The following is an 11,943-nucleotide window of genomic DNA, read 5'->3' on the forward strand; positions in this document are numbered from 1 at the left end:
CCCCTCACTATAGATATATTTCTGTCCATCTGATATAACCATGATTAGTAAGTCGATCCTTCACAGGTTGTTCGTAACTAGAGCTGGGTCAATTTACCGTTTTACCCCTGAAGTTACTTCTTGTTCCTTATGTCTCACTGATCCTCTAATGAACAATTGGTTTGTGGTCCAACCAGTAAACCAAATCCCTCTCAGGCCAATGAGAGGGTGGGGCCCCTTGTTCAAGACCTGGAGTCAGTGCTTAAGGGAACTACCTTTCTTCTATCCCTAAGTGGGTAGGAGTGAATTCCGTCTTGCACCCCACATCCCCAGCCATTCACCCAGTCTTACCCCTGAAATGGGAGGCCTGTTGAGTCGGCGAACTAGAGCCACTCTCACCCATGCAAATCTAAGGATAATTCCGAATAAACAGGAGTTCATGGTTAGCTCAGGATTAAAACCGAGTTACCTAGGTTATCGAATGAAAAGAAAATCAGTCTCAACAGTAAACGACTTTATAAAGTGAGAGTGGTTTTCTTCATGGTCCGATCTTATGCAATACTCATTGCATAGGACGCCCCCACTCACATGTCTCCACATGCACAATTTAGTGATCACATTGTTTATATCATATACAAAAGTGGGCCGCATCCATAGTGTCCCCAGAATAAGGTACTCAGCCTTATCCTTATACTATAGATCATTTTGACTATATACTTGAACTTGATCCACTCTTATGTCTCTACATATAGTTCAAGTAATCATACTATAGCCAGAGTGTTCTTAGTTTATTGGATTTAGATTAATGATCGTAAAGTTCACTTTATTCAATAACAATTTTTTCTGAATAAACATCAATAATAACTTTATTGAAAATAGAATATATCTTTGTTTACAAACTATGAGTTTTAGGACATAAAACCCAACAAGTGATACCTCAAAGAAAGGATGGGTTGTATTTTAATACAACATGACAAGTTTGTGGCTTACGCATCCTACCAATTAAAAGATTACAAGTACAATTACTTGATGCATGATTTAGAGTGAGTGACATAGTTTTTGTCCTAAAGATTTGGAGGACTTAATATGAGGCAGAGCTGATAGCTAGAGTTAGTAGGGTCAACGCCTTGAGTAAGAAATTATTCAACGCTTCATCCATGATCACTAAGTAGATAGCATGGTAGTGGGAGAGATTACGGTACAATATCTGCTAACGATGGAAATGGACTAAGACAAGCGATGGGTACACAAATCAAAGGGTGAGCCCTAGGAAGTGTAAGGCCAGGCCCTTCTTCCATATCAACTTCGCCATCTCCTCCACTAACCTTCCAATCAAAGCACTGAACCAAGCAAGCCAAAGTAGTTTGAACTATGAGCAATGCAAGAGTTGTTCCAGGACAGCTTCTTCTACCACTCCCAAATGGCAGCAGATTAAAATTCTGCCCTCTCAAATCACCGCTCACACTCCCTTCTTTGCCCATAAACCTGTCTGGCTCAAACTCAAGAGGCCTTTCCCACTGATTTGGGTCTCTCCCAATGGCCCAAATGTTCACGTACAATTGGGTTTTTGCTGGAATTTCGTAGCCATTTATTGTGCAGCTTTCAGTTGATTCCCTCACAATCAATGGGCTTGAATGAAGCCTTAATGTCTCCTTTACTATTGCTTGGAGATAAGGAAGGTTGGTGATATCTGATTCCTCAACCAGTCTGCTCTTTCCTACAACTGTGTGGAGTTCTTGTCTGGCTTTCTCCATTATGTTTGGATGGTTGATTAGCTCTGCCAATGCCCATTCTGTTGTTATTGCTGATGCGTCTGTCCCTGCTGCAAATATATCCTGCAAAATTTATTGGGACTTAGTTGGATTGTCCGTAGGAGTCCTACGTCGGCTAATTAAGGGGATGATCATGGGGTTATAAGTAAGGAATACATCTTTATTGATACGAAGCCTTTTGGAGAAACCAAAAGCAAAACCCCATGAGCTTATGCTCAAAGTGGACAATATCATACTATTATGGAGGTCCGTGATTTTAACCTGGTATCAGAGTCGTATCCTTAACTTACCTATGTCAATAAAATTCTCAAATGTCAAATAAAGAAGTTGTGAGGCTCGAAGGTGTAGTCAAAAAGTGACTAAAGTGTCGAACAAAGGGTGTACTTTGTTTGAGGACTCCACAGGTCTCAGGGGAAAGGAGTCGAGCCTCAATTAAGGGGAGGTTGTTTGAGTGTACTTTGTTCGACGACTCCATAGGCTTCAGGAGAAAGGAGCCGAGCCTCAATTATGGGGAGGCTGTTCGAAGGCTCCATAGGCCTCAGGAGAAAGGAGTCGAATCTTAATTAAGGAGAGACTACTCGAGGGCTTCATAGGTCTTAGGGGAAAGGAGTCGAATCTTAATTAAGGAGAGACTATTCGAGGGCTCCATAGGTCTTAGGGGAAGATCTATGGTATACTTTATTCGAAGGGAGGATTGTTAGTGGGAGTCCCATATCGACTAACTAAGGGGATGATCATGGGTCTATAAGTAAGTGAACAATATCATACCGTTATGGAGGTCCGTGACTCTAACATCGAGAACTAAACCATAACTTTAAATCGAACTTACCAGAATAAAAGCCTTGATATTCTCTCGAGTCAATTTCACTTCCGAGTTTTCATCTCTAAACTTAAGAAGCAAAATATGAAGCAAATCCATCACTTTCTCATCACCATTTCCCTCCATTTCCATCATCTTCAAGCTCTCTTCATGCTCCATTATCAACCTCTCCATCATCTCATCAAACCTCTCACGAACTTCCCTCAACCTCTTCCCAAGCCCTTGCAAGTCCAAACCCTTACAAAACCAAATGTAATCCGCAACATTAAAAGTCCCAGTGAGCTCAGCTACATCCTTAACCAACAACCTTATCCCCTCCGCTTCTTCTTCCTCCTCCGCGCTTCGTTTCCCCAACGTCATTCTCGATATCACATTGTTGCTCGCCCTCATCAACTCTCTTCCAACATCAACATCTTTCCCCTCGACCGCTTTCGTCTGTAATGACCGTAGAAACCGCCGTGTCTCGTCTTGTCTTATCGGAGCAAGGCTGTCGAGCGTTCGGCTACCGAGGAGCTCCGACATACAAAGCTTCTTCATGAACTTCCAATAGCGTCCATAGGGAGCAAAGGAGAAGTCCGCCGAGCCGTAGGTTAGATAGTCAACTGCAGCCAAATGGGGTCGGTTTGAGAAGGACGATTCGTGTGTTTTGAGGACTTGTTTTGCCGTTTCGGCGGATGAAACTATGATGCAAGGGACGGAGCCTAGACGGAGGTGAATTAGAGGGCCATGGCGGGTCGAGAGCTTGTGGAAAGCTTTGTGGGGTAGGGGTCCTAGGAGGTGGAGATGGCCGATGATGGGAAGGGCTAAAGGGGTTGGAGGAAGGCGAGGGTTTGGCTTGGTTTTGGCAAAAATGAAGCGGATTGTGATGGTGGAAAGTAGCCATATGAGGAAGAGAATTGTGTAGCTTTGGAAATCCTCCATTGATGACTCAAATGAAGGTTGATCAGTTCAATATAGTTTTTATATGGAAGGAGACGACTTTGATGCTGTTTACATCAGCCGGCGAGAAGTATTGTTCATTGTGATTAGATCTTTTATGATTGTGTTTATATATATTGATGATGGCCAAGGCCTGCCAAAGTTTAATATAAATAATTAGACATTCAATTTGGAAGAATAATCAAATAACCATCCATGTCTAAAAAAAAATAAATTAGCATAAATCAAAATGGGACGGAAACATGGACGGAAACACTTCGCCAAACCGAAGAAGAGACAACTTTTGCCAGAGATCGCAAGAAATCCCAACGACTCACACTCTAGTCGCGACAGAATTGGACAAAAAGTAAGGAGGAAGGGATTGTTAGGAATCACGAATCTTCGCAACAGTATGATATTGTCCACTTTGAGCATAAGTTCTCATGGCTTTGTTTTGGAATTCCAAGGCCTTGTACCAACGTAGATGTATTCCTTGCCTAAGTTAATATGGGACTCCCTCCCAACAATCCTCGAGAGGGAGATCCAAGCATGAGACGATGAGGAAAATCAAGAGAGGGAAAATTAGAAAATGGGAGGAAGATCAGTGAGAGACGAGAGAGAACTAGGGAGTCAAGCCGAGCCGAGCCAAGCCGAACAGCACACCAAGCTTGAATGAAGAGAAGACGTGGTGCACCTAAAATATATATTTCTTTTTCCACTAGCGTTACATACACTCACCACTTACATAGATTCATCAAGAATCATTTGATGAATGGAGACTCTAGTCAATAAAGCTATAATGCTCCAAACACCTTCATTATTTGACTTCGATCTGGACTATATCCCTTTCAAGTTCATCCATCTATTATCCTCCCGACCATACCTCTCTGTCCCCCATTTCCTCCATGGCTCCAAATCTCAAACTCTCATGCCTCCTCTTCTCTCTCATTTTCTTCATCTCCATCGCCATTTCTGTTGCACAGCTCTGCAACCCAGCTGACAAAAAAGTCCTCCTCAACATCAAAAAAGCCTTCAACAACCCCTACGTCCTCTCCTCTTGGGATCCCAAACAGGACTGCTGTACCTGGTACTCTGTCGCCTGCCACCCGACCACCCACCGTGTCGTCTCCCTCATCATCCTCGCCGACGACAAAATCTCCGGCCAAATCCCACCGGAAGTCGGTGACCTGCCATTCTTACAAACCCTCATGCTCCACAAGCTGCCAAATCTCAACGGACCCATCCAACCCACCATAGCCAATCTCAGCCACCTCAAATCCCTCGACCTCAGCTGGAACAATCTCTCTGGCTCTCTCCCAAGCTTCCTCGGCTCCCTCAAAAATCTCACCCTCCTCAACCTTTCCTTCAATAATCTCACCGGAACAATCCCAAGTTCTCTCTCCCAGCTCCCGAATCTCGGCTCTCTCCATTTGGACAGAAACAAGTTAACAGGACAAATCCCGGACTCTTTTGGGTACTTCGAGGGAGAGATTCCTTACCTTTATCTTTCCCACAACGAACTTTCCGGGAAACTTCCAGCTTCCTTGTCTAAAATGGATTTCAATGTCATTTCTTTGTCGAGAAACAGGCTTGAAGGCGGCGCGTGGATGTTATTTGGTGCAAACAAGACGACCCAGATCGTTGATTTGTCGAGGAATCTGTTGGAGTTTAACTTGTCGGAGGTTGTGTTTCCCCGGAGCTTGACTACGCTGGATCTTAACCATAATAAGATCTTTGGGAGTATTCCGGTGGCGATGACGGAGCTGACTTTTCAGTTGAATGTCAGTTATAATAGACTGTGCGGGCAGATTCCAGTGGGCGGCCGCTTGCAGAGCTTTGATTTGAGTTCCTATTTTCATAACAAGTGTTTGTGTGGGGCGCCTCTTAGTAGCTGCAAAAGATGAAGGATGTATTTAATATTTATATACTTTGATCTATTGTCCAGTCATCGACCCCATTTATCTAACGGAAGAAAATATTTTACACTCTCTCCTCATTCCCCATTTAAGAGAGGAATTCCTCCTATGAATCACAAATCTCTACACGGAATGATATTGTCTACTTTGAATATAAATTCTCACTGTTTTTCTTTTAATTTCTCCAAAATATCTCATACTAGTCGATATGTATTTCTTACTTATAAACTCATATGATCAACCACGTAATTAGTCTATGTCAAACTCCCCCACCAACCATCCTCAACAATCCCCTCCCTGTTCGGACAAGTTCCTACAAAGTCCTAACCCTGTAAATAAAATCAACCTCTCTAATCACGTGGTTTCTCTTTCACCATTTGAACCTGCTGCTACTGCTCCTCAAAACCTGTCCATGATGAGCATTATTTGGTTATTTTTACCTTCCAAAAGAGAACAAATCCCAGAAGACGTCTAAAGTAACCCTTCTTAAAAGTTGATATGGGAGATGTAATGAACCAAACTCTACCCAATTCACAGCAGTTAATAAAAAATGTGCATTTTTGAAAGGCAAAAATTCAAGTCTAGAGTTGGTGAATAATTCTTCTATACATCATTTCCACCGCCCAAAACAGATGGCCTACTTTCACTATCTATATTTGCAGTAAACAGACTTAAGGGCAGACGACCCTACAACAACAAAACAACCTATTATGGTTCTAGCAAATGAAAAGGATTCATTTAACAGGAAAGTAAGATAATAGTCCTCTTGGGATCTCATCAGAAGATGAGGATCTCTCCTTCTCCCTTTATCCCTCTGGTATCATATCATCCAGCGCTCTTTACCGAGTAATCATCAGCAGATGATTGATCTGAGTTCTGAATGAATTTGATCAACATGATGATGATCTGGTTCTCCCCAATTCTGGGAGTGACTGACTGTGTTGAACTGAATCAACGAAATGACATCAAAGTGCGAACTCTTTTTTCCCTCTCGGCTCTCTTTGCACTCGGTGTCTTTCTCAATTTCTGCAACTCCTCCCTCACTACTTTCTCCACTTTGTCGATGGAGTTCAAGAGTTTCTTCTGTGGGGTGAGCATCTCGGATTCTTCCACATTCTCATTTGCAATTCCGCGAAGAATCTTGTTAACTTTGCCTACGGTTGGTTTGGGGGTGACCAGAGAAACGTCTGGCTCTTGATGACCACCTGACACAGATGCGCTAAACTCTAAAGCTCTTTCGTCCGAGGGAGCTGGACTATTATCACTTCCTTGGCCTTCGTTTTCTCTCAACCGAGCTCGTGTTCTTTCAATTGCCTGATTTAAGAATATGATTCTCCCCAAGTTAAGAACACTATTGGAAGATGCTTATAAATGGCATAACCCCAGTTGACCTCGCATCAAATGGAAAACTAGGAAAGGAGATATCTAGGAAGAACACAGATGCTATTGGATGACATGGAGGAGTAACTAAATACCCAGAAAAAATCAAAATAAGTTGAACACATGAAACAGGAATGTGAAGAATTAGCCCAAAAACTTGAGTCCATATGCAATTTTATAAAGAGAATTCACAATGACATTGCTCAATAAAGACTTCTAATAGAAGTTCTCATCAAATAAAATCCTTGAAAACGTGAAAAATGTTGAAATTTCTCAAATTGACAGCAAAAATATCAGGGAACCAACTTCAAAAGTAGCAAAGATTTGAGATGAATGATGCATAGACACAATCACGTGACATAGATAAGTCAATAATGTACATGTACCTAGAGGCTTGAAAATGTAAAATATTTGTCACAATCAAAATTAATTAATTTTTTTGTTCATTAATAACAACATAAATATATGAACACATCGAAAACGTTAGTACAAGTGTCTATTAATTCAAACGCGTTAGAAGCGTTGAAAACATGTCCCACAAGTAATGATATTATCTTGTGCTAATATGCACTGCAATCAGCCGAAGCATGGTGAGCCCACCAAAAAGTAGTTCAAATAATAGGTTAAAACAAAGCCTAGAAAACAATTTGAATAAAAATAAAATAATAAAGAAACAAACTAACAAGGAGAAGAATTACGTGACAAACTAACAAGTAAATGGTTGACAGGATACCATTATCAAGACTGTTGATGTTACATAAGGAATCATTGAGCATGGACGTTACAAAACAAAGAGAATCTTCTTTTTAGACAAACAAGTCGGTAGTCAATCTGATTAAGAACTGGAAATATATTAATTAATTAACTTAAAGGGTAAGGAAAGTAATCCGATCTCAGGATTCACAAAAATGGATTGGACATATGAAATTAACATTTCCGATTAAAAGTCAGCTCAACTCAAATCAAATCAAATCCTACCAACTGAAAAACAGAAACAAGATCACAACTACAGAAAAAAAAAATCAAGAGGGTTTCCGAAAGTTCAAGCAACTTCAAATTAGAATGAATCTAAACAAACAAGCATACAGTATTAGAGAACAGATATCTCAAGATATTGGTGTATATGAATACCAGAGAGAGAGAGATGCAATGACAATGAGTGAATTTAACAGAACTCATATGAATCAAATTCACCAGTTCAAATGCAATAAGTAGAGAAATTTCAATAGATGCTATGTGCAGATACTCCACAAATTGAATGCAGAACACAACGAACACTTGAAAGATCTAGCAGAGCAGAATCAAAATAAGAGGAGAGTTAGTCATTTACCCTCACAACTGCAGTAATGTCGCGGAGTGGAGTTCTTGGATACCAAATCGGCAAAACACTATGCCTCACCCGGGATCTACTCCGTCTGGAACTCCCAGCCGCCGTATTCTCGCGGCTCAAAACTGGAGATCTGTAAAGAAATCTATTACGTCCAATTCCACCAGAAATGGGAGAACCAAAACTGCGTCTCGGAATCGCACCACCACCACCACCACCTCCAGGCCCGAGATTCGTAGGTCTTTGTTGAGCTGTAGTCGTCGTTGTGGCGCGTGCGATCGGAGTCCCGATCAAAGTAGTACTCATTTCTTGCTCGTCCAATATACCGCCTTCTGATCTCCGACGAGCAAAGACCTCGGCATAGTCCACTTGCCTCTCCAATCTATCCCTTGATTCCGACATTATGGAACTTCAGAAGAAACAAGAAAACTATCATTTCAAAAGAAAAACAGAAGATTCTTACAGTAACAAGAACCAGATTCTTCGAGTTAAAACCTACATTTCATTTCTAAAATCTGCACAGAGAGATGAGAAAAAGGAAGAAGGAGATGAATCATACCGTGAGATTCCAGTGGGCTTCAATGGAGTTTATTTGGTTTGACCAAAATACAAGAAACAAAGAAAAAAATGGCGGTGGATTGGTGGGAGGCGCTCTCTGAGACGCGCAGTTGAAAAATGAGAGGGAAGAAGATGGAGGTTGTTTGAGAGAAAGGCGAAATTTTGGGCGATTTTCAAATGTGAAAATTTGGGCGCTACTTAAACCCATTTTTCAATTTTCTGATTTGAATTTCAAATTTGTTGCAAGAGCGGGATCTTCATTTTTGAAACCCAATTCTTTTTTAGCTCGCTGTGAAATGACTATATAGTCCTTATGTTTTAAATCCCATTGTGTTGTGCTTACACGTGTGCAAAATACTACATTAATAAAAAAATATCTGACCTTAATATTTTTGTCTAAAAGGTCAAAACTACCCTTAACTTTTTAGAAAAGTTCAAAAATACCCTTATTATTAATTTTGTTTTTTACTATATTCTTCAAAAACTTCACTTTTTTTAAACTTTAAAAACACTTTTAAACTTTTAAAAAAAAATTAAAAATATAAATAAACTATTTTACATATAAACATGTTTTTATTAAAAAAATAAAATTTTTAATCAATGACTATAATAACTTGAAGCAATTCGATTCAATAGTCTGTAACATTACATAAAAAGTCCCTTACATAACGGCAGACATGGCAGGGGTCAACCCTACTAGACCCTAAACCTAAAATCACTTAAGCATCACGAGTTCTTTTAACCCCATTTCATCCTCTGGTTATCTTCTTTTGCATCTACAAGGCGACATGATCTAGTGTTCATGTTTAAATGAGATCTAAAATAGTTCAATTTTCATTTTTAAGGAGGTTTGGATGCTTGGTACTTTTCTACACACAGCTTAGAAGTTCTTGTACGTGATCTATTGCTCTTTTGCAGTTGGATGTATACAACGTACCGAGTGGACTAAATAGTTATATGGATGTTGGGTGAGAAACTTGAAGTTCTTCTACGTGATAGTGGTGAAGTAACTTATAGAAACAATGTGAAAATAGGAGAATAAGACGATGGTTAAGCTTCTCGAACTCTTCCAAGGATTATGAGACTCGAACTAGTAACTAGGGAGGTTTGATAAATGAAACTTTCGGGAACAAAACTTCTTTTAAGATTTGGTTCATACACAACACTGAGTGAAAGAGTGATACACAAATGAATTAAGATCATATCTGAATAAGAGACGACCATTGGGTTGAAAAAAGTTCAAAAGAATTATAGAAGTAGGTAACGTGACCATGTCGTAAGGTATACAAGAGACATCAAATGTCGAATTCAGATTCCAAATCCTGATTTGAACCATATAGACAAATAGGTAACATAACCATGTCGCAGGGTGCAGGGTATATAGGAGACATCAAATGTTGAATCTAAATTCGAACTCCTGATTCAAACCCTAGACAAGTAGGTAACATGACTATGTCGTAGGGTATATAGGAGAATACCGGAGAGTTCCAAATCCTAAATCGAACCCTAATCCTGGGACGTTACAAAATTAATTTGTTAAAAGAGAGGGAGAGAGAGATAAAGAGATGATAAGCTTCACTAATCCTTCATCCATGGTATAAAGCCAGTTCCTCTACAAAATACAAATACATGAATCTTTTTTTCTTAGTATAAATCAAAAGTGGAATAGAAAAACAATGTCCCAACTGAAATGATGATGGAATTATATGGAAACTCATGAGGCAAAGCAGCACCCTTTTCTCCCACCAGCCTGGTCCTGTCCAGGAACAACTATGTTTGTCCCTTTAAACAGCGCTGGATTCACGCCAATATCTATCGATTCCCCAGCTGCAAGACTCTTCTTGCTGATTATCCTATAAATCTCTGTTAGAATTCTGAAGAACGCAGTTTCGACGTTCGTCGACTCCAGAGCCGACGTCTCCATGAAGAACAGGTTCTCTCTTTCAGCAAATTCCTGTGCATCTTCTGTTGGCACTGCTCGGAGGCTTCCTAAGTCGCATTTGTTTCCGATCAGCATTATGACGATGTTCTTATCAGCATGTCCTCTTAGCTCCTCCAGCCACCGCGCCATGTGGTCGAACGATTGACGCTTCGTCATATCGTAAACTAGCATGGCTCCTACTGCACCTCTGTAGTATGCACTTGTCACTGCTCGGTATCTGACAATGGAGATAACAAAGATATCATAAGAAACTATGAACAACTTCATCGTAATCTACACAATTTAAGTTCATAACATCAATTTTCGGAATCTAATTTCGTCAGATATACGTATCGAACTCTCCTCAACTATTCCATAACGTTCTCCTTCGACGAATATGATTCACTTTCAAGATGCCTTGGTGGTGACATCTCTCACGTCTGATGATATCGGAATTATAAACGATGCACCTCACTACTCCTAACTAATTTGAGTCCTGCATGACTCACACCATTCTGGTTAGCATTCAAGTTAACCCAATTCTCTCGTTTTCTTCCTCGAATACGTAAACCGAACTCGTGGCTCGTTTATTCATCAAGACCCCATCCAAACTTCCACCTTTTCGATGGGGCGTCCACCATTGCTCTGCCAATCCATTGAGTTAGTACGGACTCCTCTCCTGTTGTAGAGCTAAAAAAAAGCTCATATGGCGTTGCTTCATGTGATGTCGTAAGAAATCGAGCTATCGTCACCAGCTTGAACTTCACCGAGTGCAAAGAGATTGACGACTCCTCCATCCATCCGGATTGACTCCATTCAATTGAGGCAGCTCTAGCCTTCTTGCGGTTAGTTCATTTATGCCTGACTTCCTCCTCATTATCTCACTGGCCTCTCCCTCTCCTTAATTCAACTGTCTTGTCCCTTGTCACAATTCATTCCTCCTCCCTTTGCTTCAGCAACTTATTCATTGGTTAATCCAAATGATGATGTCCTTTCCGTTACTTGGCACTTCAGGTGAGAGATCCCACATCAATTGGAGAGGAGAACGAACCATTCTTTATAAGGGTGTGGAAACCTCTCCCTAGCAGACGCGTTTTAAAAACCTTGAGGAGAAACTCGAAAAGAAAAGCCCAAAGGGGACAATATTTGCTTGCAGTGGGCTTGGGCGGTTACAAAGTCAGACATCGGATGATGTGCTAGCGATGAGGCTGAATTCTAAAGGGGGATCGACACCAAGCAGTGTGTCAGCCAAGACGCTAAGCCCTGAATGGGGTGGACTGGGGGGTCCCACATCGATTGGAGAGGGGAACGAGTGCCAGCGAAGATGTTGGGCATACGGGGGGGGGGGGGGA

General features: G+C 40.9%; 4 protein-coding genes across 4 annotated transcripts in view; 1 reads left to right on the top strand and 3 right to left on the bottom strand.

The window, feature by feature from the left end:
- Window positions 1-1,155: 1,155 nt before the first annotated feature.
- LOC111432466 (cytochrome P450 93A2) lies at window positions 1,156-3,563 on the bottom strand. Its single transcript, XM_023069364.1, has 2 exons — window positions 2,581-3,563; window positions 1,156-1,814 (listed from the first exon to the last, which is right to left on the bottom strand). The coding sequence occupies exons 1-2, from the start codon at window positions 3,490-3,492 to the stop codon at window positions 1,173-1,175; spliced, it is 1,554 nt and encodes a 517-aa protein (XP_022925132.1). The 5' UTR covers window positions 3,493-3,563; the 3' UTR covers window positions 1,156-1,172.
- A 700-nt stretch (window positions 3,564-4,263) lies between these two features.
- On the top strand, window positions 4,264-5,563 carry LOC111432469 (polygalacturonase inhibitor-like). The gene has a single exon (XM_023069367.1). The coding sequence runs from the start codon at window positions 4,395-4,397 to the stop codon at window positions 5,391-5,393; it is 999 nt and encodes a 332-aa protein (XP_022925135.1). The 5' UTR covers window positions 4,264-4,394; the 3' UTR covers window positions 5,394-5,563.
- Window positions 5,564-5,948: 385 nt separating this feature from the next.
- Window positions 5,949-8,860, bottom strand: LOC111432471 (protein POLYCHOME-like). Its single transcript, XM_023069368.1, has 3 exons — window positions 8,672-8,860; window positions 8,116-8,521; window positions 5,949-6,719 (listed from the first exon to the last, which is right to left on the bottom strand). Exons 2-3 carry the CDS (start codon window positions 8,512-8,514, stop codon window positions 6,357-6,359), a joined length of 762 nt encoding a protein of 253 aa, XP_022925136.1. The 5' UTR covers window positions 8,515-8,521; window positions 8,672-8,860; the 3' UTR covers window positions 5,949-6,356.
- A 1,379-nt stretch (window positions 8,861-10,239) lies between these two features.
- The window catches only part of LOC111432472 (ras-related protein RABA4d), a 5,803-nt gene continuing 4,099 nt past the window's right edge, over window positions 10,240-11,943 (bottom strand). The window contains exon 2 of the mRNA XM_023069369.1: window positions 10,240-10,829. Coding sequence (XP_022925137.1) covers window positions 10,385-10,829 — 445 coding nt within the window. The 3' untranslated portion in view covers window positions 10,240-10,384. The remainder of the gene's footprint in view (window positions 10,830-11,943) is intronic.

Source organism: Cucurbita moschata, unplaced genomic scaffold, assembly GCF_002738365.1.
Source record: "Cucurbita moschata cultivar Rifu unplaced genomic scaffold, Cmos_1.0 Cmo_Scf00038, whole genome shotgun sequence".
Classification (NCBI taxonomy): domain Eukaryota; kingdom Viridiplantae; phylum Streptophyta; class Magnoliopsida; order Cucurbitales; family Cucurbitaceae; genus Cucurbita; species Cucurbita moschata.